General features: G+C 44.4%; 1 protein-coding gene across 1 annotated transcript in view; it reads right to left on the bottom strand.

Annotated features, from left to right (window-relative positions):
- Nucleotides 1-27040, bottom strand: part of SLC6A11 (solute carrier family 6 (neurotransmitter transporter), member 11) — a 165492-nt gene extending 138452 nt beyond the window's left edge. Inside the window, exon 1 of the mRNA XM_008572990.1 lies at nucleotides 26892-27040. Coding sequence (XP_008571212.1) covers nucleotides 26892-27040 — 149 coding nt within the window. The remainder of the gene's footprint in view (nucleotides 1-26891) is intronic.
- Nucleotides 27041-27670: the final 630 nt, after the last annotated feature.

Here is a 27670-nt window from a genome sequence, read left to right as displayed (position 1 = left end):
CTATGGCTAGGGCTGCACTCTAGCCACAATGACTGGTGCAGGAATGAGCATGTGACCCCAAAGAGCCAATTAGAATCTTTCCTGGGATTGATATATAGCCGCAAGGAACAGACCTGTTGCTAGTGATTTCTTTGTGACCTTGAGCAAGTCTCTTCTCTGACCCAATTTTCCTCATCTGTGAAATGAAGAGGTTAGACCACATGCTGCCCAATGCAGTCTGGATATGTTTGTCCCCCCAAAGCTCATGTTCAGATCTGATCCCAATGTGACAGTGTTAGGAGCAGAGCCTATGGTGGTGAGTCTCTCATGAGTAGATTAATAACCTCCCTGGGGAGGGAGGGGAAAGGAGCCTGGTCCCTCCCCTCCCTCTCTCTCTTGCTTCCTCTCGCCATGTAATCTCCTTGAATCTCCCGGCTGCCCACTGCATTCTGTCATGAGTAGAAGCAGCCTGAGGCCTGCACCAGGTGCAGCTGTCCCAGAATCATGAACTGAATAAACCTCTTTTCTTTATAAAACTATCCAGTCTAAGGTATTCTGTTATAGCAACACAAAAACAGACTAATATACCACCTTAGCATCCTATACTTCTTACTTATAATTCTGGCAGATCCATCTTTTTCAAAACAAGGTATCACAGCACTGGCTTCTTTGAGGGACTGTTCTCCCTTCCTCTTTCTAAGATAAGCCTCCGATTACAATCTTAACAGAAGCTGATGCCTATTTGAAACTTTTGAATGGTCAGTGGGTGACTACCGGGGATTCTATTAGAAGTCTGATGAGGTTCATCTCTTGCCCCTATATTTATTTCACAACTAGAGTGTGGGAAGAGGATGCTGGGCTCAAATCCTTGTTCTGCCTCAACAATTGGGTGACCCTGAGCAAGAACTGTAATTTCTCTGAGTCTCAGTTTCTTCATCTGAAAAGCAAGTACAATAATAGTATCCAAGTTATAGGTGGGAGTAGCAGAAGGAGAAGAAAACAGACATCTGTCAAGCACCTCCAGTATGCCAGTCACTATGCAAGGAGCCTTTACGTACAATGCCCATCGACCCCTCACCCCAATCTCATGAAATAGGTGCGATTGTTGTCCCCATTGTGCATGTGAGAAATTGGAAGCTCAGAGAAGTTAAGAAACTTGTCCAGGGCCACACAGCTAACAAGTGACTTAGATGAAATTCAAACCAGCTTGGCTCCAGGGGCCCAACTTGTCCCCATTCTTCAAGATGTAGTTCTTCAGAGACAAGCAGCCTCCAGCTGTCAGCTCCTTTGGGGTCACCTTCAGCTGCAGAGAACCCTTCACTGAGGTCGTGCCCTTTGCAGGTGGGGGTACAGAGATATGGCCATTTCAGCTGGTGCAGGACACTCTGGTGATCAGGACTAGACCAAGAGCTTCCCCTGACTCCCAAGATCAGCTAAGCTTCCTCAAGCTTTCATCAGATTTCAACTTCTCCCTCTTCCCTCCACAGGTATTGAAACATCCTGCACTCCAAATTGCAGCTGAGCATCTACTTTTAGGGAACCCGACCTCCAACAGTTGGTGTCGGAACTGGTATGAAAGAACAGGTTATAAGACGGGCTTGGGCAGTTAGATCACTCCCTGCCTGGCTGGAGGTAAGGTCTCCATGCCTGGTGGCTGACTGAGCAGAGACAGCCCAGTAGTTAAAACTTCACCATTGGAGTGGGGTGGGGGATGTGCCTGTGGAAAGGAATGCACTAGGAGGTGTGGGGCATTGCATATTAGACAAGGATGCAGAAACTAGTAGCAACAAGAAGGAATGGGATTGGATGACTATTGCTAAGCAACACGGATCCGCAAACTTTTCCCTTAAAGGGCCAGATAGCAAATATTTTAGGCTTTGCAGCCCATATGGTCTCAACCCTGCTGTTGCAGTGCAAAAGCAACCAGAGAGAATATGTTTTAAAAATATATTTTTGTTTACAAAAACAGGCTGTGGGCCAAATTTGACCCACAGGCCGTAGTTTGCGGACCCCTGTTCTACACTTAAAAATAATGAACAGCTGAGGGTAAGTAACAGACAAGTGAGAGCCAGAGGTCCTCTGGCTGCATTCCAAGAGGCTCTCATTTCTTCTAGCAGTAGAGAAAAGAAAACTGAGGACCAAGTCAGAATCCCAAGGCATGACAGAGTGAATTTTAATGATGGTTAAATGACCAGCCAAGGAAGATCTGTTATGCTAAGGTCATTGCCCTAACCTTCAACCAGTGGCTTTTCTGGGAGTTAAAAATTCCAGATTTACATAATTTGCCGATTTCTCATATCATTTGCATATTCCCAGCCAGCAATGTGATCTTACTGAGCACAGAATTGGTGCAAGATGCTCAGAATCCATTCTCAGGAGCAGGCATAGGCCACTGCTTCAGTAGTATCCCAGACTCACAACCTTCGCCCATGCTGTTCCTCCTGCCTGGAAAGCTCTTCCCACCGCTGTGCTTACAGCAGCATCCTCCTCGCCCTGCAACTCTCAGCCAAATACCTCTTTCTCCAAGGAGCCTTCCCCATCTGACCATCCCAACCAAATTCTCTCTCCAGCACCCTGTTGGTTTTTATTACAGCACTTTCCACAGTAAGTCAACCGTTTAATATGATATACATAAGAAAAGTGTACAAATCATAATTGTGCAGCTGGTGAACACACCTTCAAAACCAGCACCCAGATCAAGTAAAGGAACAGGGCCAGCCCTAGAACCCTCTTCTAGTCACTACTACTCCTGCCAGTCCTACTACCTTGACTTCCAACATTATAGATTAGCCTTCCCTGTGTGTGAACTTTAAATGAATGGAATTTTATCATATGTGCTCTTTTGTATCAGCTCATTTACTCAACATTATCTGGGTTGAGTTTCAACCATGTAGTCATAGTTTGTTTCCGTGGTGTGAAGATACTGCAATTTGTCTGTTCTACAGTTAGTGGCATTGAGCTGTTTCCAGTTTTGGCTGTTATGCTACATTGTAGTGCTACAATGAACATTTTTGTATATGTCTTTTGATGAATATATGCACACGTTCCTGTTGAGTATAAACCTAAGTAGTAGAAATGCTGGATCTCAGAGTATATGTATCCTCAGTTTAGTAGATCCTGCTGAAGAGTTTTCAAAATGGTCATATAAGCAACGCTTCTACCAGGAATGTATGTGGGTTCCATTTGTGCCACATTCTCATCAACACTTAATATTGTCTGCTGTTCAACTTTAGCCATTCTCTTGGATGCGTAATGGTATTGTTTGTTTTTTTTTTAATTGGAACATAGTCGGTTGTACATATCTGTGGGGTACAGCACTGAATATCAATATCTGTGTGCAATACGTGATGATCAAATCAGGATAATTAGTATATTCTTTATTATACAATGTAATTGATTTTTCTGGCCCTTTACCATTTTCTCCCTTTCTCCCTCCCTCTCCACCTTTCCCACCTCTGGTAATCTCAGTTATGTTTTTTTCTCTTAAAAATTTTTCAACAGATTGGGCCGAGCCCGTGGCGCACTCAGGAGAGTGCAGCACTGGGAGCGCAGTTTTTTTCTCTTAAAAATTTTTCAACAGATTGGGCCGAGCCCGTGGCGCACTCAGGAGAGTGCGGCACTGGGAGCGCAGTAGCACTCCCGCCGCGGGTTTGGATCCTATATAGGGATGACCGGTGCGCTCACAGCGCTCACTGGCTGAGCACGGTGCGGCTGGTCTCAAAAAGGACAAAAAAAAAATTCAACAGATTATTGTGATTGTTCTTTCTTTCTTTTTAATTATCTCACACAGTGAAGATCTGTGGTATTTCTCTTTCTGTGCCTTGCTTATTTCACTTAAAATAATTTTCTCTAAGTTCATTCATGTTACTGAAAATGGTGGTATTTCATCCTTTTTTATAGCAGAGTAGTATTCCATTGCATAAATATAACACAATTTCCTTATCCAGGCATCCATCCATGGACATTTAGGTTGGTTACAACTCTTGACTTTTGTAAATAGAGCTGCGATAAATATGGGAGTACAGGTATTCCTTCGACATGATGATCTCCATTCCTTTGGGTATATACCCAAGTGGGTATGGCAGTTCTATCTGTAGTTGTTTGAGGAACCTCCATACCATTTTTCATAATGGCTGCACTAATTTACAGTCCCACTGACAGTGTAGGAGAGTTCTCCTTTCTCTGCATCCTTGTCAGCATTTGTTATTCTCTGTCTTTTTGATAGTAGCCAGTCTAGCTGGAGTGATATGATATCTCAATGTGGTCTTGATTTGTATTTTCCTGATTCTGAGTGAGTTAGAGCATTTTTTTATATGTCTGTTGGCCATTTATATATCTTCCTTTGAGAAATGCTTATTCAGCTCCTTTGCCCATTTTTTAATTGGGTTACTTGTTTTCTTACTGTTAAGTTGTTTGAGTTCCTTGTGTATTCTGGATATTAATCCTTCATCAGTTGCATAGTTTGCAAATATTTTCTCCCACTCTGTAGGTTGCCTTTATGCTGTTTTCTTTTGCTGTGCAGAAGCTTTTTGGTTTGGTATAATCCCATTTGTTTATTTTTCCTTATGTTGCCTGTGCTTTTGGGGTCATATTCATAAAGTGTTTGCCCAGTTCTACTTCCTGAAGTATTTCCCTTGTTTTCTTTTAGGAGTTTTATAGTTTCAGGATATATATTTAATTCTTTAATCCATTTTGATTTGATTTTGGTATATGGTGAGAGGTACAGGCCTAGTTTCATTCTTCTACATGTGGATGTTCAATTTCTCCAGAACCATTTATTGAAGAGGCAGTCTTCCCAAGACATGTTCTTGGTGCCTTTGTCAAAGATCAGTTGGCTGTAGATATATGGGTTAATTAATTTCTGGGTTCTCTATTCTATTCCATTGGTCTGTGTGTCTGTTTTTATGCCAGTACCTTGCTGTTTTGGTTACTATAGCTTCATAGTATAATTTGAAGTCAAGTAGTGTAATGCCTCTAGCTTTATTTTTCTTGCTCAGGATTGATTTGGCTGTCTGGGGTCTTTTGTTGTTCCATATAAACGTTAGGACAAAAAAGAAGAGAGAAGACACAAACAACAAAAATTAGAAATGAGAAAGGAGACATTACAACTGATACCACAGAAATACAAAGAATCATTACAAACTATTATAAACAACTATACACCAACAAATTTGAAAACCTGTAATGGACAAATTTCTGTACATATACAAACTACCAAGACTGCACCCAGAAGACATAAAAAAACCTGAACAGATCAATAACAAGCAAGAAGATTGAAGCGGTAATCAGCAGTCTCCCAACGAAGAATTGGATGGGTTTACTGGCGAATTCTGCCAAACCTTTAGAGAGGAATTAATACCAATTCTCTTCAAACTATTCCAAAAAATTGAAACAGAGGCCATTCTCCCAAGCTCATTCTATGATCAAACATCACCATGATACCAAAACCTGACAAAGATACAACAAAAAAAGAAAACTATAGGCCAATATCTTCGATGAATATAGATACAAAAATTCTCAATAAAATATTAGCAAATAGAATACAGCAACACATCCAAAAAATTACATACTATGATCAAGTGGGATTCATCCCAGACATGCAAGGATGGCTCAACTTGTGGAAGTCAATAAATGTGATACACCACATCAACAAAAACAAAGACAAAAACTGTATGATTATCTCAATATAGACACTGAAAAAGCATTTGAAAAGATTCAACATCCCTTCATGATAAAGAGTGTCAGCAAATTAGGAACAGAAGGAAAGTATCTCAGCACAATAAAAGCTGTGTATGACAAACCCACTGCCAATATCATCCTGAATGGGGAAAAGTTGAAAGCTTTTCCTTAAGAACAGGAAGAAGACAAGGATGCCCACTCTCTCCACTCCTATTTAACAGTATTGGAAGTACTAGCCAGAGCAATCAGGCAAGAGAAAGAAAGGAAGGGCATCCAGATTGGAAAAGACAAAGTCAAATTGTCTCTGTTTGCAGATGATTTGTTCCTATAGAGAGAGAAGCCTAAAGATTCTGCAAAAACACTCTTTGAGTTGATAAGCAATTTCAGCAAAGTTGCAGGATACAAAATCAACATGCAAAAGTTAGTGGCATTTTTATACTCCAACAACGAACTAGCAGAGAAACCAAGAAAGCTAGCCCATTTACAGCAGTCACCAAAAAAATTAAATACCTAGGAATAAAGTTAAACAAGGAGGTGAAGGATCTCTACAATGAGAACTACAACTCTCCTGTTGACAGAAATTAAAGAGGACACAAAAAAGATGGAAAGATATCCCATGCTCTCAGTTTGGAAGAATTAACTTTGTAAAAATGTCCATACTACCCAAAGCAATCTACAGATTCAACACAATCCCTATCAAAATACCAATGTATTGGGTTTTTAACATACATTTTTGTATTTCTCTTATGAGTGATGATGTTTAACACTTTTCACGTGTCTGTTGACCATTTAGATATCCTTTTTGTGAAATTCTTGCTCAGTTTGCCCATTTTTCCATTGGGTTGTTTGCCTTTTTAATTTACTTTTTGTAGGAATTCTGATTAAATTCTGGATATGAGTCTTGTCAGATATATGCATCACAGATATCTTCTCCTGCCATGTGGCTTTCCTTTCTAATATTTTAATTAATTTTAATGGAATGCAATTTATCATTTTCACGTTATGTGCTTGTTTTTAGTTTAAGAAATCTTTGCATACTCAAGGGCATATATATACTCTCCTATGTTTTCTTCTAAAAGTTATATTGTTTTACCTTTCATATTTAGATCTATGAGCCATCTGAAATTTACTTTTGTGTTTGATTCTTTCTCAACTGAATTTTAGTGACACCATATATGTGTGGAATAACCATATACATGTGGATCTCTTCCAGACCCTCTATTTTGTTTCATGGGTCTATTTGTTTATTCTTGCAGCAATACCACACTATCTTAACCACTGTAGATTTTTTACTAAGTCTTGAAATCTGGTAACACAAGTCCTCCGAATTTTTCTTGTTCTTTAAGGTTGTCTTGGCTGTCCTAGATCTTTCACATGTCCATATAAATATTTTAAATACTTTCTCACACAAAAATTGGGGTTTTGGTTGGGATTGCACTGAATCTACAGATCATTTGGAGAGGAATTAACATCTTAGTAACATTAGGTCTTCCTATCATGAGCATGAAATAGCTCTCATTTATGTAGGTCCTCTTCGATTTCTCTCAGTCATGTTTCATAATTTTCAATGTAGAGAGATTGCACATCTTTTATTAGATTTATTCGTAAGTATTGACATTTCTGGTGCTCCTCTGAATGGAATTTTTAAAATTTCCTTTTCCCCTTGCTTGTTGGTTAGTATATAAAGATACAGTTGAATACAACTGTTCTTTTTTTTAATGGCTTTATTGAGGTACAAAAACCTGTATACGATTCAAGTGGGCAACTGATCAATTTTGACATAAATATACACTGTGAAACCATCCCCACAATCAAGATAAAGATATCAATCACCCCAAAAGTTTCTTCGGGCTTTTTGTGGTCCTTCCTTTCCTGTCCCATATGTTGCTTCATGCATCAATAGTTGCTTCCTTTTTTGTTGCTGAGTATTCATTGCATGGATACAACACAGCTCACTTATCCATTCATCTGCTGATGGCTTTTGAACTACTTCCAGTTTGGGGCAATTACAAATAAAGCAGCTGTGAACATTCATGTATGAGTCTTTCTGTGGGCATTTACTTCATTTCTGTTGTCTTGGGTAAATACTTAAGAGTGAGATGATTAGGTCATATGGTAGAGGTATATTGAGCATTTTTAAAAATTGCAACTTGTTTCCCAAAGTAACTATATTGTTTTCTATTGCACCAGCAGAGTATGAAATTTCTGCCTGCCCCATATCCTCACTAACATTTGGAGTGATCAGTCTTAATTTTAATCATTCCAGTGGTTGCATAGTGATATCTATCTCACTGTGGTGTGAAATTGCATTTCCATAATGACCAATGATGTTGACCATCCTTTCATGCACCTACTTGACATCAGTATATCTTCTTTGGTGAAGTGTCAATTCAAACCTTTTGACCATTTTTAATCAGGTTGTAGATACAAGTTGGATGTATATTTTGCAAATATTTTCTCCCAGTATGTAGCATGCCTTTTCATTTTTCTTTTTCTTTTTCTTTTTCTTTTTTTTTTGTGGCTGGTAAGGGGATTGCAACCCTTGGCTTTGTGTTGCCCACACCGCACTCAGCCAGTGAGCGCACCGGCCATCCCTATATAGGATCCGAATGCACAGCCTCGGCACTCCCAGCGCCGCACTCTCCTGAGTGAGCCACAGGGTTGGCCCTCATTTTTCTAAAAGCATCTGTTGAAGAGCAATAGTTTTAAATTTTGATGGATTCCAAGTTTTTTGTTTGTTTGTGCCTTTTATGTTCCTTTAAAGAAATCTTTGCCAAATTTAAGGTCACTTAGAGTTCTTCTGGAGTTTTATAGTTTTAGCTTTTACATCTACGTCTGTGATTCATTTTGGATTAATGATTATATATGGAGTAATATGGTAAGGGCCTGGGTTTATTTTTTGCTTTTAAATATTCAATTGTTCAAGGACCATTTGTTGAAAAGATGACATTTCCCACATTGAGCTCCCTTGATACCTTTGTTGAAAATCAATTGACCACGTATCTGTGGGTCCATTTCTGGACTTTCTATTCTGTTCCATTGATGTTGTGTATTTTTGCTAATACCAACTAGCTTGATTACAGTTGCTTTATAATAAGTCTCGAAATCAGGTGTCTAAGTCTTCCAACTTTGTTATTTTTCAAAATTATTTTGAGTATTCTATGTCCTTTGCATTTCCATGTGAATTTTAGAATCAATTTGTGAAGTTCTACAAAAAATATTTCTGGGATTTTGATTTTCCTGGATTAATTGAATCTATAGATCAATTTAGGAAGGATTGACATCTTCACATATTTAGTTTTCCAGTTTATGAACGTGGTATATTTCTCCATCTATTTAGGTTTTCTCTGATTTCTGCCAGCAATGTTTTGTAGATTTTGATGTGCAAGTCTTGTGTATCTTTTTTCAACATTATCACTAAGTACTTCATATTTTTTGATGCTATTTTTAATGGTGCTTTTTAAAAATTTCCAATTTCTGGTTGTTTCTTGCTGGTATATAAAAATACAATTAATTGTTGTGTGTTAACTTTATATCCTGTAATCCTTCTAAACTCATTTATTAGTTCCAGTATTTTTTGTGTGTGTGCATTCCTAAGGATTTTTACAAAGACTATAATGTTGCCTGCAAATAAAGGCAGTTGTACTCCTTCCTCTTCAAACTGTATGCCTCTTCTTTCTTTATCTTGTGTTATTGCACTGGCTACAACTTCCAGTATAACGTTGAGTAGAAGTGGAGAGAGCAGACATCCTTTCCTGTCTTCTAATCTTAGGAGGAAAGTATTTATCTTTCACCATTAAGGATGATGATGTTAGCTGTAAGTTTTTATAGACCATCTTTATCAAAGTTCCATTCTATTTCTAGTTTGCTTAGAGTTTTTATCATAAATGATGCTGGATTCTGTCAAATGCTCTTTCTTTAATTTGTGCATGTATTGAGATAATTACACTCTCACTCTCTTTTCTCTTTTAGTCTGTAAGTATAGTAAATTAATTGATTTTCAGATGTAAAATGAACCTTATATTTCTGAGATAAACTCCACTTGGTCATGATCTTTTTATATACTGTCATTATGATTTACTACAATTATATATTATTACATCCATGTTCAATGAGAGATATTGGCATGTAGGGTTTTGGGGGGTGGTTATTATAATATCTTTGTCCAATTCTGCTATCAGGTTAATGCTGACCTCATAGAATTTGTTAGGAAGTGACCCCTCATCTTCAATTTTCTGGAAGAATTTGTGTAGAACTGGTATTACCTTTCTTAAGTGTTCACTATAGAATTTAGTAGTGAAGCCATCTGGGCCTGGAGTTTTCTTCATGAGAAGGATTTTGACTTCAAAGTCAAGTTCTTTACTAGATATAGGGCTACTTATTATACATATTTATTCTGGAGTAAACTTTGGTAATTTGTGTCTTTCAAGAAATTTTTCCATTTCAACTAAGTTGTTGAATTTATTGGTATAAACTTATATATAATATTCCCCTTAATAACCTTTAACTGTCTATAGGATCTGTAGTGATGTCCCTTCTCTCTCATTCCTGCATTGGCAATTTATGTCTTGTCTCTTTTTATTTTCCTGATTAGTCTAGTTTGAGGCTTATCAATTTTATTGATTTAAAAAAAACCAGATTTGGATTTTCTTCGTGTTTTTCTGTTTTCTATTTTATTGGGGTTTTTTAACTTTATATTTTATTTTCTATTGTTTTTGGATTTAATTTTCTGCTTTTATTCTATGCTTCTAACTTAAGAACTTTGGCCCTGTGGTTGGAAGCAAGATTGTGGACATTCTTATCTTATTCTCAGCCATAGGGGAAAGAGTATAATATTTCATCATTAACTGTGATGTTAGCTATGGATTTCTTGTATATACTCATCTGTTTAAAGAAGTTTCCTTCTGTTCCTTATGTTAAGAGATTTTTTATCATGTATAGGTATTAATTTTATCAAAGGCTTTTTTCTCAGTCTATTGAGATATGATTTTTTCTGGTAATATGGAAAAACATATTGGCTCATATTTATATGTTAAATGGCCCTTGATTATTTTAATTAGACCTCACTCAGTTTTGATATGCTATCCTTTTTTATGTTTCACTATATACAATTTGTTAATATTTTGTTTTGGATTTTTACATCTGTATCCATGAGCCATATTGGCTTATCATGTTCTTTGCTTGTAATATCCTTGTCAGTTTTTGGTATCAGGGTTATGCTGGTCTGAGAATAAAAAGTTGGGAAATGTTCCCTCTTTGTTTTCTGGAAAAGACAATGTAAGGTCCGTATTTTTTTAAAATGTAGAGTTGTCTTTTTTTTTTTTTTTAAGAAAATAGGACTCTTCAGATTTACTATTTCCTTTTGTTTCCATTTTGGCAAGTTGTGTTTTTCAAAGAACGATGGCATAGAAGCTCCCCTTTCAGCATGGCAACGGGAATGTCAGCTCCACGTTAAGTCTCCTGAACCAGAAGGTTTGCTTCAGCTTATCAACATACCCACTGCAGCCAATGGGCAAGCCCAGAAAACTCATCTCAACACTTTTGGGGAAAAAATTATGGTACTATGCGACAACATTTTACTTGTTAAGAGCATGTTTAAAGATTGTTGTTGGTTTTTAGCAGAGTAGCGATATATTTTAGAGTGCCCGAGGCATTATTTTGCTAATCTTATCTTCAGTGCTAAGATAGAGTGGAAAATATAGGTTGCTAGGAGTTTTCCAGTATCCAGGGAAAACTGTTGTACATATTTACACTACCAGGTCCAGAGTAGTCAGGGGTGGGGCTCCTTTTGGGTAATAAAGATACGTTTCTGGAAATCACTTCTTCGATCACCCAAAATACTCAGACCAAGAACTTCCTGGAAGCTGAAACCAGTAAAACTATTTCTTGAGTCAGAAACCAGAAGAATTCTCCAAAAATCTGGGTGTGGGTCTAGTAAGGTCAGGGTCAGAAACAAACGAGGGACAGGCCATGAGCACCTGAGCTAAAGTCACCTCCTAACTTAGGGCACTCTGGCCCCTGACCGGCAGCCTGCCTGACCCTCCCTTCTAGGGAGCAGGGGCCATCCTGCATTCCCAAGGTTACCTGGTGAACCATCTCTGTCTGGAGTAGGGCAAATGTCAGGGCATGAATTTTACCCACTCACTCATCTTGGATCACTACTGTGGTATCGGGGCCTGTTGAAGACTTCTAGCCTGGGGAGCACAAGCCCTCCCTTTCCTCCCTGCCTTTCTTCAATCTCAGATCCTTTTCTTCCTTTGCTTTCTCTCTTCATGTTTCTCTCCTCATCATTACCTCCTTCTCTCTCCTCCTCTCTTCTTTCCTTCTTTCCTCCCCTCTCTCCACCTTACCCTCTCATGTCTGCCTCTTTCCTTTCCAGACTGAAACAGCGACAGAAATGCAAACTGGGAGTTCTTTGAGCAGGAATAAGAATGAAAGAAAGATTTAGATCAATAGATGTCCAGCCGTGGATTTTTCAGGTACAACCAGCTTTTCCTATCTGGGAAGCAAGGACCAAAGGCTCTTGGTCCTTTCAGGGGACTTAAGCTGATAAACGTGGTTTTCCCCTTGGGGCAGAGAAGGGGAAAGTAGCTTTACTTCTTGTGCTATGCAGAAAAGGATCAGGAAAGAAGAAAGAAATTGGAATTCAAATTTAAACACAAAATTTTTTTGAAAAGAAAAAAAAAAAGGGCAAATGTCCTTCCAGAACCAGAGGCTCCACTTCAAAATGGAAACCCCAGGCATGTGGTAAGGATGTCACAGTTTGGGGCCGAGCCCGTGGCGCACTCGGGAGAGTGCGGCGCTGGGAGTGCAGCTGCGCTCCCGCCGCGGGTTCGGATCCTATATAGGGATGGCCGGTGCGCTCACTGGCTGAGCGCGGTGCGGCCGGGCTCAAAAAAAAAAAAAAAACGGACAAAAAAAAAAAAAAAAAAAAGGATGTCACAGTTTGAACCTCCAGAGCCTTTGAAACTCATACCTCCATGTCAGTGGTACCCTGGGAAAGACGAGAAACCAGGGATCTTTGTAAAATCAAAGTCATTGATAATAAATATCGCTGGCTGCCTTTCCCAAGGGGCATAGGAGACAGGCCTGCAATTATGGAGATGACCACTAGGGGAGCCAGTGATTAGTGCAGATCTGGGGCAACCGCTCCAGTGGTTGTAACTAAGATCAAATTTATATATATGTAATTTTATAATTTTTTTTTATTTTAGGAAGGTCTAACTCTTTATCAAAACAATGGCAAATGTTATCCAACTACTCTAAAAATATGAGGGTATTTTTAAAAGTTCATGGAAAAGATTCATATTCTCTTTTAATTCTTTTTCCACGAATTTTTTGAAGTACCCTGGTATAAGATCTTGATATCAGATTTAGAATAAAATAAAGTTTCAAATCCAAGTTACATCTTCTCTCGCATTAGATTTCAGCTAGTTTCTAATGCTGCATATGTTGAGGTTGGTCCTCAGGTGACATTAGGAAGAAACAGAGGCTTTCTGGGCCTCCAGGGTCCCTCGTTGTTTGCTTTCCTGTGTGAGGATTTCAAATTGATTATTTTAAAAGCCTTTAACTATTCATTTGCTCTTAAAAGATAGAACGGGGTAATTGCCTTTTTCAAACTACTTCAACTTGAGAATTTTCTGTGCTAACTATCTCTCCCACTTCATTTAATCCCCCATCAAACATACAAACTTTTCTTTGCACCTAAGGGCAAAGCCGAGTTCTTGTATGCCTTACTCCAAGAACGATGTTTTTTGCAATCTGGAATTACATACCCACTTTTCTCACACCAGTTTTTCATGACTCTTTTTCTTTTTAATCAGGAGAGCCATCCCAGGCAACTAAATCCTTACCTTCCTTCTTTCCACCATTTTTAAAGTTCAGGGTCGCTATCGGTGTGATTCACTGCATAGACTGCAAAAACCATTACTTATTAATACTCTATTAGTAGGACTTTCCCCTCAGGACTAAAATTTTGCATTTGTCTTCCTCTGAATATTTAAAATCCCATTTTAAAACATTTGAATAAATGAGTTTTGAACCAGTGTGTCAACAATGGGTCTTCTACCATGATTGCATATTCTTGGGGACAGAATTGCTCAGAAGCCAATGGACAGTGCAGAATGCTCATCTTCTGAGCCAGCTCATTTATTTGCTTGGGACAGTGAGTGCTCTAATCACAGCATATTTGGCTTCCTTTGTAATACTGGAATTCCTTAAGTGTCCTTGGGCATTTTCCAGGACCCCAAATATTAGTCATGCCAGTTGACGCTCAAACAAATCCCAGAGTTGACACTCTTAAACACATCCTTTTCTATTTGCATGGAAATTAGATTTTAAAAACATCAAAATGAAAACAAGTTTCAAAGCCCGTGTCCACAAAGTGCCTCTCCATCGGTAAGTGGACTATAAACTTTGCTTCCAAACAGTGGCCTTCAGTGCCATTGGTTCATGACACTTGGGAAGCTGAGCAGAGTCTGCAAGCTGGCACAGTCCACTGCCGAGGGAGAGTTTTTCCCTCGGTGCCAGCCTCATTGTTTTTGGCTTTGCTTAGGTCTGAATCAAAGCACCTTCTGGTCTTTTACCTTGGTGCTTTTCTTATACATTAAAAAAATCAACTTTCCATCTCAAATCTGTAAGATATCACATCAATTTTTATAAATCAGGAGGTAAAAAAATTCTAACCATCTTTGGCAATGGACAGAAAAACTCATTGCCTTCAGTGCAGGCATTAGGAAACATTAGGAATGATCACATCTCATAATCCTGTCCTGTCATTTTTTATTAACTTGCTAGTTAACATTTTATTAAGCACCTAATAGGTACCAGAAGCTGGGGATATAGAGATTATTATGGTGCTCACAGTGGTGGTGGGGTGGGGGGACACGTAAAGAGATTTGAACAGGAAGCAATGCATACTCTAATAAAGGCAGGGAGTAAGTGAGGTCTGTGGGAACAGAGTGGCTAACTGGCTGGGGGAGCGAGGGAAGCTTCCCAGAAGCAGTGCCATTTGAGCCCTGCCGTAGATAGGGAGCAGTGTCCTCGCAGATGTTAGGCACAGGACGTGCAGAAAGGGGGTTTGAGTTAGATTCATGAAGGACTGTAAATGCCAGGCAGAGAAGTCTGGTCTCCGTCCTCCCCATATGCATTAGGAAATGTTTACGGATCCATCAGTTCTTTCAACTTAGTTGTCAGTCCCTTGGTGCCAGGGATACAGGGGTGTGCTGGGATCTTCCATCGTCTCCTCCAGGTCCAGCAGGCACCCTTTCCTGTGCTGCTCTGGGCCCCAGGAGGCTGGCCTGTTTAGACTGACCACATCAGCAGGCACCCGTGTCCTCTGGCTACTGGTTAGAGGTGGCAAATTAGAGGCACCAGTGGGTGAAGGCAGAGACATGGGGGTATGTATCACCCCAGGTCCCTACCTGTGGGGCAGCAGTGCCCAATTCCCCCAGGCCACAGCTGCTGGCAGGTGCCCTCTCCAGACAACTCTCTCTGGGGTCAAGGGAACTGTTCCCTCTCCTGACCCTCAGGCCTAGGCTGGCAGTGACCCCCACTGTCACTCATTCTGGGCACTGTACCTTCTTTGCTGCTCTCCTTAATCTCTGCCCACCCCACCATAAGTAGTCCCTTTATGACACTCTCCTCAGTTAGCCACCTTGGTGTGTGTGCCGTCCATCTGTCTCCTTCCACGTAAGCTCACAATAATAGTAAATGAGGCCCCCGCCCTCACTGGGCATGTCTAATCAAAATTCGCATAAGCAGAATGGCTGGATCAGATATGTATGTTCTGCAGAACTGAGGTTACCTGAGGTAGGAGAGGGGAAGGGAGGGGGTAAGGGAGAAATTGATAAAGGGCCACGAAAAATGACTACATTGTTTAATGTTGAATGTACTAATTATCCTGATTTGAGTGTCACATATTGCACACAGGTATTGATATTCAATTCTGTACCCCACAGATATGTACAATCAACTATGTTTAAATTAAAAAAAAATAGTCACCACACACACACATGCACACACACACATACAAAAAGATACTTATGTTCTGGAAAAATCACCTGGCTGGCAGTGAGGTGAAAGATTCTGGAGGGGGAGAGGTGCTCCAGAAAGCCACTGGCTGTTGCTGTTGTCCTGACAACAGACGCAGGTGGCCTACATCAGGGAGGGACGTGGGGGGTGTGGGGTGGACGGAAGGGCACCTGGTGCACCACGTGGATTTGGTGGACACGGTGAGCGTGGGGAATAGTCTAAAATGGTGCTTGAGTCCTGACTCGGGAAACCTGATGGAGGCTCCGTTCCTGCACTGGGGAACCCAGAAGAAAGCCACTGGGCGAGGAGAGGAAATAATGACCTTGGCGTTGAACACATTGAGTGTGTATTGCCTGCGAGGGCATCCAGGTGGATGTGTCTGGGTGGCTCTTGGCTGTGTGCATTTGAGTTTGTGGCAGAGGTCAGGGTGAGAAATAGATCACTGGGGTCTAGGTGGGTGTGAAGTCCAGGAAGTGGGTGAAGTGACCAAGAGAGAACGCATTGAGGGGACACCGAGGGTGCCTGCAAGAGAGAGTCTGTGGAGCTGCAGTACAGACAGTGCACTTGGCAGTGACACGAGGGCTGAAGGCTCCCCATGCCCAGCGGGGCGTCCCCTATTCCCGCCACACGGTAGCAGCTGGGCCCTACACCCTCCACATGTCTGGGGAACGTCGTTGAGTCTGTCTTTGATGATTAAGGTTTGCCAGGTATCCCAGCCTCTTCATTCTGCTGGATGGAGACATGGGTCAAGAAGAGGGAGGAAATTTAATGTGAGTCTGAATTAACCTCAGATGTATTCTGAAAATGCGATTAAAAAATAAAAGAAAATGCCTAGTATGTTTTGGTAATGTGGCCAAGGCTGCCCAGCGGCTCAGTGATGGCACCGGGTTTGGAGCGAGGCCTATGCCATAGTCCTGTTCCCCAGCTGAAGGGGCAGAGGAAATGGCAGGAGTGGCAGGAGGTTCGCCAGGTGGAAGGTGGGCCAAGGGCATCCAGGTGGGGGTTACTGCTCGAGCAAGAGCCCAGAGGCACGGAGGCCTTGCCAGTGGGGAGCGGAGGATGTCTCTGGGGAGACAGAAGGGTGTGGGGCTTCACATGCCACCTCAGGCGGATCTTTGTGCAATAGTCACTGGAGCTGCGTTGGGGATGACACCACCTCCGTGCTTTAGAGAGATGCACTCGTGTACTGAGCGCCCTGGCAAGAGGAGTCCTGGGAAGTTCCCGAAGTGCCTGGTCGGGGCTCAGCTCGGGCTCCTGCCGCTGCTCCCGCAGCTGCCCACGCTGGCCACAAAGGTGTGAGTGCTTGGGAGTCCATGAAAAATACACCACCCCAGATATGCAGAGTAGGAGGGAGAGGCTGACATTTGCTTCCTTCCACTCCTGGGAGCAGGACCTCCAATATGGGGAGTCCAAGAGCAGAGAGCCATGGAAAGTTCTATACACTGGCATTTTCTGGACTCTTGACATCTCCTGTTGTTCAGAAGGTGCCTGCTGTTCCTGGGAAGCCCCATGACCCAGGGGAGACCCAGGGGAAAGAAAGCTGAGGCTGTTCTGAGCTTTGTGCCAGGGGAGCTCACTGCAGGCGCTGCAACCCAGGCAGAGGTGACGCCGCGGCTGGGGCTCATGGGCTACTGGGAGTCTCAGGGAACCGAGCACCGCAGAATTTCAAGGGGGTCACGAAGCACTCGCAGTGGCATGGCTAGCAGGAGTGGAAGGTGTTAGGGACTGAATTGTGTCCCCTCAATCCCTGTGCTGAAGTTCTAACCCCCAGTACCTCTGAATATGGTTGTATTTGGAGATAAGATCTTTACAGAGAAGAGCACGTTAGAATGAGGCCATTACAGTGGCTGCATCCAATATGGTGGGTATCCTCGTAAGAACAGAAAGAGACACAGAGAGGGGCAACCTGGTGAAGAGGCAGGAAGAGGGACAGCAAGGAGAAAGGCCTCCAAGGAACCCACCTGCCAACGCCGTGGTCTTGGGCTACCAGCCTCCAGAGTTGTGAGGATGTAAACGTCTGTTGCTGAGCCACCTGGTCTGTGGCACTTTGCTCTGGCGGCCCTAGTAAACCAGAGCGGAGACAAGACAGTCATGTGAATTAGTACATTCCGGTATCTCTGGTTCACGCTGCTACATCTACCACAACCATTCACTTCCTGCTTCCTGAATCCCCTTTTCACCCCAAATGTCAGAAGCTGCTTGAAGGATGATAATGTTTCCTGTGCCGTTGTGCTCCACCATTTCTAAATAAATAAATTATTCATCAAAAAAAAGCAGCCAGTACATGTGCATTGATTGAGAAGGAAGAATTGACAGTTGCTGTGTGTGGCCCAGATACCCCGTGATTTATCTGGAATCTCATTTGGTCCTCAAAACAGTCTTTTCTAGTGCACCTTATGAACCCCAGGGGTGCAGAGGGGTTTGCTAACTTTCCCCAAGTCACTGCTATGAGTAGCAGAGCTGGTACTCAAACCCAAACCAACCAACATAGTGACATTGTTACTTCCAGTGTCCTCTGGGGCATTAAAAAGAAGACAGGGATCCTGCACACCTCCCCAACCTTACAGTCTAGCTCAACAGGCAAGATGTACACACATGAAAATGTGACAAGCAATGCCAGGTGATATATCTACATGCCATGCAGACGGTACTACTTGGAATGGGTTTTGCTCTCAAAACCCCCCGTGTAACTACCTGGTGGAACTGGCAGAGAGAGGTCCACAGTGAGGACTTTGGCTCTGGGATTTTGCTTTCCAACATCACCCCAAAATGTGGTTTTCTTGGTTCTTAACATGAAGTCCATTTTTGCTTTGGCAACTGAGTAACCATCTCTGTCGCCCTGCATCCTCAGCTAACCATTTCCAGTTCTTCAACCTTGGCCTCTAACCTCTCCACCTGTCCTGGCTGCACCTGCAGTCTCCTTTCCACACCCCCTCTGGCTCCAGTTCCTCCAGCTGTGCCCCAGCCTGCTCACCAGCTCCTGGACCTGATCCCAGGTGCTAGTAAGAGGTAGAAATCATTCTGGATAGGAAATGAACTGGTGTAAGAGGAATAGGAGCATCTAGAGGGAACAGAAATCTAGAGGCATTGAAAAAGAGCCTCGTAGACCTAAAATGAAAAGATTTGTCCCTTAAAACAATCTCAGTAATGGCTCTGGCATTTTGATCTGCACAGTTCTTTAGTCCTTTCCTAAAATCTGTGCACACGTTCAGTCTGGGTCACTGACCAGCCTATACAAAGGCATCGACGCACACATCACTAGTTAAAATGCACATGAAAGAGAGCGCAGAATAACTTACAGTCGCAGTTGTTCAACCCTGAGCTGAGAAAGCTCAGAGGAGTGAAGAAGAAATAAATACAAGAGACACACTTGGAAATAAGGGATGGGGGAGGACAGTGGCAGGGGAGGGCAGTGTCCTGATGGAGCAGAACTTAAAACAGAAGGAATGCCAGGTCTTGGAGGGCAGAAGTTTCTAGTGCTTCCTGCATTGTGCTAAACCCTGCATGGAGGAGGTGGCACCTGCTGGCTGGTTAATTAAGTGATAGAATCGGGGAAGACATAAAAGGAACAATTCACACTTGGAGGAAGCTGGAGAATGGGGAGGCTTTGAGAAATGTCACAATAAACCTGACAGAGTTGGGCTTTTGTCAGACTTTTGGGGTTTCCTTAGCTCAGCACCCTCGATTCTTCCCAAGAAGCTTCTTGGGGCCAGATTCAAGTGTGTGCTACTTGCCACAAATATTTTCTCTGGAGACAACATGGCAGCCCTCTCTGGCCACAAACCTGGCACCCAGGAGTTGGCTGGAAGTTACTGCTGTTCCCACCAGCCCCCAGCTGCCTTTGCATTTCCAGCAGGAAAATGACACCTCATTACTTTTAAATGCATTTAACTGAGCATTCAGTCTGAATGAGTCTTCCATGAAACCTTTTGAAGTAGGACAGAAAAGACCTCAGAGGTGTGATTTCGAGGGCCTTCCCTCTGGGCCGGGCTGGCGCTCACATGGGTGGGTGCCCACCAAGCCACCCGATGTGCTGCGCACTGAATGTTTCTTCTCTGCTTCCTGCCGAGTTGATGGGTATGAGGAGATGGTCTGGGTGTAGACTGACTGGGGCAGGGCAGAGAAAGGGAGGGAGAGCAAGAATGGGGGCGAGGCTGGGGCTCCTCCCACATCCTGGGGCCATCCTGGCCCTTTGCTGCCTGCACATGCAGCCACAGGCTCACACTAATCTCTAAGCCAATCCAGGAAATATGCCAGTGGCCATGGCACCAACATCCAGTCCCTCCCATGGTTTTGATAAAGCCTGGTGGGCAGGTGCTGTTGACGCCCACCTGCGCCCCCTCTGCACACTGACGGGGGCTCACTGTGGGGAACTGTGGTAGATAAAAGCCCCTGTTGGGATGACTTTCAGGCATGTTCTACAGTGTCTCCCAGAGGTCCCCAGTGAGGCTGAGCCCCATCTGCCCACAGGGTCATGTGCTTAGTAACAGCCTTCCCGTCCCTGCCTCATCCCTCCCCGTTACTGGTATTTCCTAGGATCACCCTACAAGTAAATTATTAATGTTTGACTACTTATCTCGAGTCTGTTTCTGGGAGAACCAAACCAGGACAGCCTCACGCACCATTCCCAGAATCTCCCTGCTGCCCCCAGCTCAGAGACAAGCATTCCCCAAAGCCTCCCTGCTGCTATTCAGCCATATGCCGTTCCACCCAGCGGGCTCAGCCATCCTCTCCCCCTACACTTCCTTTCCAACTTGTTGTACCCCAGGCCAACTTCAGGACTGCAGTCTGACTCCCAGCCAAGGTCTTGCCCATTGGGGTCTTAAATGGCCAGTCATCTGGGTTCCCACCGTTCTGCTCCATCTGTCTAGTGGCAGCTATTTCCAGCATCAGCTGAGGCCCTTGAATCTGCTTGAACCACGTGGCTGGTGCAGCCGCATTTTCATAGTTGGGTCCTCTTTCCTTCCCAGCAGTTGAGGGACTTGATCTCAGACAGAAAGAGACAAAGTGCCCCAGGCAGAGGCAGTCCTGCTCAGTGGAAAGACATCACATTTGGGAGGCAGACAGATACGTGCTCTGATCTCAGCACTGTCATCTGCAAGCTCTGCCTTGGGCAAGTTAATCTCTCTGAGATTCAGCATCTTTACCTGTCAATGGTATGTGGCAGAGATGGCTAACTGTCCTCCATGGTTGCTGCCCCCTTTTGCATAGTACAAAGTTGGGTAGTGGCTGCTGGGCAAGGATTACATTTCTCAGCACTCTTCACATGAGGTGAATAGTCCTCACCAAAGGAATGTTAGGGGAAGGGAGGTGTGCCACTTCCAGGCCAGTGTGATTAATATGCAGGTGTATCTTCTTCACCATCTCTTTTAGCTTCCTCCCGGGTGCAGAGGACACAGAGCTCTAAGCCTGGATCCTTGACTCGCCATGTGGAGGAGAGCTACCTGCCAGCCAGGAGCACTGGCCTTGAATTATGTGAGCAAGAGATCCTGGTTAAGCTACTGAATTGCGGGGGGTTATTTGTTTCAGCAGCTGGCATCACCCTAACCAGCACCTGATCATACCTCCATGTTGTGAAGACATAAGGAGATAATACAGACAGCAGCTGCATGTAATGAGCACTTACTGTGTGCCTGGCACTGTTCATTACATGCATTGTCTTATTTAATCCTCAGAGCAACCACCTTACCCACATTTCATAGCTGGGTAAACCCAAGCACAGAGAGGTGAACTGCATGCCCAAGGTCACACAGCTAGGAACACTAGGTCTGACAATCATTCTGTGTTCTTGGCCATGATGCTAAGCTGTCTCCCTTGCATGGCTAGCATTTAACACAGTGCCTGGCACAGAGGGAGTGCTCCACAAATAGGCACCCTCGTCGTTACTCAGGCCAAGCAAGTGCACACCCCAGGGATGACTCCTCCTCACAGCACTGACCTGGGTGTCCTTGCAGCCCATCCTGTCACCTGATCCTCCACTGCCCCATTTGCTGGTGCCTAAGGTCAGGTCCATACCCACCTCTCTGCCAATGTCCTCACTGGTCTGCAGACCCCTGGTCAGCCACCCCGCACAACCCTGTTCCTTCCCTCAACTCTCCCCAGGGTTGGGCAAAGCAGCTTTGAGGGTAAGTTTGGCCAGGGCCTCCTGACATCTAAATGAGGCAGAGGCTCCCCCTCTGTCACATGAGTGAGACATGGGTACCTCTCTGATGGGTGCAGCCCTGGGGCACAGGGCAAGGCCAACTTTCAGACTCACCTGAGCCTGCACCTGGCACCCCTGCTAGGGACACAGCCTACGCACCTGAACACTGACCGATCACTACTTTCCAGACACCCCTGAGTGATTCCTTGGCTGGACCCCTTGCTGCTGGGGAGCCTGAAATGAAACCCAGTGTCCCAGGAGGCTAAAATATCCCCTTGCAGACATTTCCTGCAGCCAGCAGCCCTGGGGAGGAGCCTGCGAGCTGTCCCCTGCTCCCTTGCAGAGGCCCCCTGGGTCCCCTGGGACAGTTTCTCTGCTCTTGGCTTTAGCACAGCCTCCCCAGGGCTATTTCTGGCCAGGAGTGTAATAGATTTCTGTCTCCTTTTGAGAGCCTTTTGTGTGCCTCAAACCCAGAGCCAAATGCTCCCTCTCCAAAAAAAAAAAAAAGCCCCTGTGTGAGGCGACTTGTGGGGCTGGAAGACCCCAGGGTGAGCTACTCGGGAGTGAGCTGGCCCGAGGTTGTCTTTCTGGTAATTGCCACCCCCTTCCCTGAGCCTCACCTCACAAAGCTCGCTTGTAGGACACCAATGAAGCATCTAATGCGTGGTATATATCGAGGCTGGGGCGCCTGCCCTGCGCTTCCTGGCCTGTGATTTATGAGGTGGGGCTGGGCTTGCCTCTCCCTCCCCACCTCCACCCTGCCTTGCCCAGCAGACGAGGAGCCTGGAATTCTCCTGGGGTGTGGGGGTGGGGGAGGCAGTCCAGGATCAGGCTCCCTGCCATGCTGCTCTAGGAACCCACTGTGTCTCTGCCTGCCTGCCAGAGGCTAAATTAAGCCATTATTTGCACCTTATGCATAAGGAAACTGAGGCACAGGTAGGTAGGTAGCTAGACTTGCGTCCCAATTAGGGGAGCTTGGGCCACCAAGAAACGGTCTTAGCTGGCGGCCAGTGCTTCCCACATCTCAACTCAGTGGGATCTCCTGGGAGGTATTTAAAAACGCTGATTTCCAGAATGTGCTCTCTAGAGACTCTGACACAGCCACGTTTGGGACCCCTTGTCATAGAGGGTCCACTTTAATAGGCATCAGAGTGTCATCACATACACAACTCCCAGCCCCGACATGAACCTAGACCCTACCTAGAATTTGTAGGGATGAGGTCCCGGGCATTCTGCTTTTGCCGAGGTCTGAGGAACTCACAAATATGAAAGCAGAAAGGGACTGTGACATTTGTATAGTCCAGATTCCCTGTTTTCTAGATGAGAAGATTGACAATGGGAGGGAGATGAGGTCTTAGCCAAGGTCACACATTGGGGTGGTTTGGCCTTTCCTGAGGAGGATGGGAGGAGAGAAGGGGTATGGGGCTCCTGGGCACCTGGAGGAGGTGGGATGGAGTGGAGGAAGAGTGTTGCCAATTTGAATGCAGATGGACTTGAATATTTGGCTGGAGCTGACACCTGACCCCGGGGGTCTGTCCCCTACCACTCAGGGTCAGAAAACCCTGCCCCACGTTCTCTACCTGGGATAGAAGTCCCTCTCTCTAGCACATATCAGGACTTGGCATCCTTAAGTTTGTTTTGAAGCCTGTGTCAGGCCTCTGGTCAGGGGGTCTGGGCTGTTCTAGAAGCCACAGCCACCCACCCTCAGGCTGCCCAGGCATGGGCCCAGCCAGCCTCTCCCATGACCCAGCTCAACAACCCCAGGGCCCCTGGGGTCCCCAGATCCTGCACCTGAATGCAGACTGCTTTGACAGTGATGGGATGTGTGTTTCTGTGAATTAGGAAATAGACGGAAGAGAATGATATGCAATTAATGAAAGATGGTGCTCGACTTAGAATCCCCGTTCCTTCCCCATTTCAGAACTTTGATCCAATGTGACCTGACAGAGGAACGCTGCACTCAGAGCCAGACATCCCAGGGCTCCCATCCCACTCTGGCACATGGCCGTGCAGCCTTGTGAGTGGCGCCCACCTCTCCAAGTCTAAGATAAGCTTCCTTTTCCGTGAAGTGTGGGCCATCATCTCTGCAGCTTGCTGGGAGATGCTGTAGGTGGACATTCCTAGCTCTCTGTGGGTGCTGGATAAATGACTGTGACATATGAGCCTGAAAGGGGACACAACACGTGTCTGCGTGGAGACCCTGCACACTGAACACATTCTGTTTTGTGTAGTCTATGTTAGTTAAGGGATGTGGCATCTTTTCAGTGTTGAGGAAAGAGGTGGAAATGTAGTCTGGTAAATAATTTTCAAGGAAAGGTATTTTTCCCAATTACATTCTCTGCCCTCAGATGCATGAAATGAAGGCAATGCACACAGAATTACCTTCTTGAGGGGTTCCCTCCTAATATTTGCTAAATCTAATGGACATCCAGGAAAATGCACAATCCTACATGGTTAGGTCAGTGAGTCACTGACCTACCATCAGACATCCATAAAACTCGCATGCAGGCCAAGAAGCTTCTAGCACCAGCATCTCAGAGCACCCCTTGTGCCCCTCCCAGTCACTAGCCCAACTCCCTCTGCAAGCATGACTACTATCCTGAGTTCTACCAGTCTGCTTTTTAACTTTATATTAAAAAGTCCCATAGTATACAGTGTTTTGTTTCTGACTTCTTTCCTTTTATGCATGTCAGTGGCTTTAATTTGCTTTTCCCTAATCAGTAATGAGGTGGAGCCTCCTTACATATACTTATTCGCCATTTGAACATTCTCTTTGTGAAGTACCTATTCAAATCTTTTACCCGGGTGTCTATTGGGCTCTCTTCTTACTGATTTGTAGAAGCTCTTTACATATGATGGATATTTAGGGCCTTTCTGAAGGCTATCCACCTCTCACTCAAACATCTCACCCTGAGTACTTTGGGAGCTCTGGTCCTGATGGAAACCCACTTGGTGTGAGCATTCAAGAGACTCACTCCTCCCCAGCTCTCAATGGCAGCTTAACACTGTCTTCTTCTTTAGCATGCAGGGTGGCTTGTCTGCATTTAGAGACATTGGAGAACTTTGTCTCTGGCCTCCTCATCTTCACCTCCCTCTGTGCCTCTTTTTCATTTTCTGATAACCCCCAACCTAGGTTCTGTTCCCATGGGCCTTTGCCCAGCTGGGAAAAATCAAACCACTTTTAAGGTGTATGTTGACCAAGTGGCTCCATTCCCTGTGGTCAATGGATAGAGGGGAGTCTTGGACGGGTGGAATGGAAGTTGGACCTCACCACCTGTCACTGTGTCTGGAATTCCCTTATTAAAGCTTTAATCCTCAATGATGGCAGCTATGTACAGCAGGAGGGAACTATTTCACTATTTTAACTGCAGGTTTAGGTGCCTCAGTACATACCAGCTGTGCTCATTGCTGAGCCATGATCAGGTCTGCAGTGCCAGGCTTATTCTCATCATAGCCTCACCCTTGTTTGGTCCCAGAAGGAACAGCTCTGTTGACTCCTCTGGCTCACTTCCATCCCATAATACTACCCTTGAGATCCTTAAACCTGATGCCAATCACACATTCCTATTCACAAGTCAGTAAGCTCACGCACAGCTCCCAGTTGGCAAAGCACCATCAGAGAGCATTTTGGAGGTCAGAAGGCCTTCAGGAAATAGAGCTTTATTGGTAGAATTGCAGGCATAATGATTAGCTGGTTGAGGGAGATGCTTTGCAACAGGGGTTCAAACTTAGGGAATCCAGCTGGTTTAGTGAACCAGTGAAAGGGTGACCTCCATGCTGTTCTTGGGCATCTCTTCCAAGGCTGGATATACACTACTCTCTGCTGCCTAATCATTCCAGAGCAGGAACCCAAAAGGTCTTGTGGAAGTTATTGCCTTGACATTTTGACTGAGCCATTTTCCCTCCAGGTGGGTGACCCACAGCCTGTGTGTGTTGGGCAAAGACCAAAAATAACATTCATTGATTTTAAAGTCATGTCCCCCAAAGCGTTTCCTTCTACACATCCAAGTTCTGAAAGGATATTTTGTAAAGGTTAGGCATCTCCTCCAGGAAAGGCATTTCTGTTGTCTTATTTGAGCAAAGAATGTACGCAGAGCTTCTAATTGCCCTGCCAGCCTGAGCAGAAGGAAGATTTCATCTACGAGGTCAATATGAGCGTAAAACTTGAAACACTTTTAAATACTTTTTTCTTTTTCTTTCTTTTTTTAAATAAGATACATACTCAAGAGGAAAAATCCAAATAGTACAGATGATCTGAATACTCAGCCTAAATGTTCAGCACTTTATGGTGAGAACAAGCACATTACCAGCACCATTTCCATGGTGTGTCAGTCAGCATGAGCTAAGTTATGCTGTGGTAACAAGTAACCCCCCAAATCTCAGTGGCTTGCAACCACAAAGATTTCTTCCTTGATCAAGTAACTTGTCAAATTACTCTGTCCCATGTGTGCTGCACTCCAGGACCCAGGCTATGGGAGCAGCTCCCATCTGGGAGGCTGCTGTCTCATGATGAAAAGAAAACAAGAACTCAGTGGCACCAGGCAATGACTCCTAAAGCTTCAACCCAGACAGGACGCACATCATTTCTTCTCACATTTCACTGGCCAGAGCCAGTCACATAGCCAAGCCAGTAGCCAATGCAGGGAAAGTGAATATTTTAATCAATTGTATGATCTTCCACTACGGGCAAAGGTCAGAATGATCTTCTGCCTCCACAGAGCCTTTATTCCCACCAACCCCAGAACACCTTCGCCATATGGGATGATTTGTCTGAAAACTCTTTATTCTGTAGATTCTTGGCTTGGCATGTGCTCTGTCCCCGGCATGTCCTAATGTGCATTCTGCAGAATACTCTTTTCCCTGATGTCAGCCGATATCTGGAAAGTGCAAGGAAGGGTGTGTGTAGAAACTGCCCAAGCTGGATTCCGCACCAGGTTCACTGTTGACTCGTCCTTGGGTGGGGCGGTGAGGAGTGTGTGACTGCTGCATCACTCAGCAACTCACAGGGCTGGGGTACCATGGTCAGGGCCACACTCTCGAACCTTGTACCTACACTCACCGTATGGTGAGGAAGTAATCCCGCTGCTCTTTCTGTCTGCAAACATCTGGGGGCTGGTGCTCACTCACCTCTGTGTCCCCATGATCCAGCCCAGTGCCCGACACATAGTAGATGCTCATGAAATGTTGTGCAACAGAGTTCAAATACATTCCTCGTCTTGAAGGACCCCCTAATGATCTCAAGGCTTTAGCTGCCTATGTCAGCTTTGTAGGGTTCAATTCAGATAAAGCACAGGGAAGCAGCGTGAGCTTTTGCATTCCTTTGATGTCCACGATGGGAACTATCAGCACGGGTTTATAGATTAACAGCTTTACTGTGGCTGCAGAGGAAATAGAAAATTAAGGCTTATGTTTGTTACAAAATGGAATTGGTTCCCTTTATGCCTCTCAGTGGAAGAAAGAAACATTTCCATCATCTCAATTTATAAAAAGCAATCTTAAGGCCAAGAAGAGATAAGTGGAGTAATTTCAGAAACCCTCAATTTGGGCAGTTTCTTCAATCCCACTAGTCTGAAATCGCTGCACATGAACTTTTCCTCAAGTGTTGCATTTCCTGGGCTGGCTGTTCCTCTGAGAGATAACCAAGCTGGGGCCTTGGGGGCTGGGACAGGGAAGAGAAGGATGGAACCAGAGGGTAGTGGCAACTTGGAAGGCAGGCTACGAGTCCTCACTTCATCTCCTAGGCCAATGGCTCTTGAACTTCTGTGTGTTTCAGGATTATGTGGCACTGTGTGGAAAACACAACTGCCTAGACCCCCCCCCCCCCCCCCCCCCCCCCCC

This window comes from Galeopterus variegatus, unplaced genomic scaffold (assembly GCF_000696425.1).
Source record: "Galeopterus variegatus unplaced genomic scaffold, G_variegatus-3.0.2 Scaffold862, whole genome shotgun sequence".
Classification (NCBI taxonomy): domain Eukaryota; kingdom Metazoa; phylum Chordata; class Mammalia; order Dermoptera; family Cynocephalidae; genus Galeopterus; species Galeopterus variegatus.
This window is presented reverse-complemented; position numbering and strand designations above follow the sequence as displayed.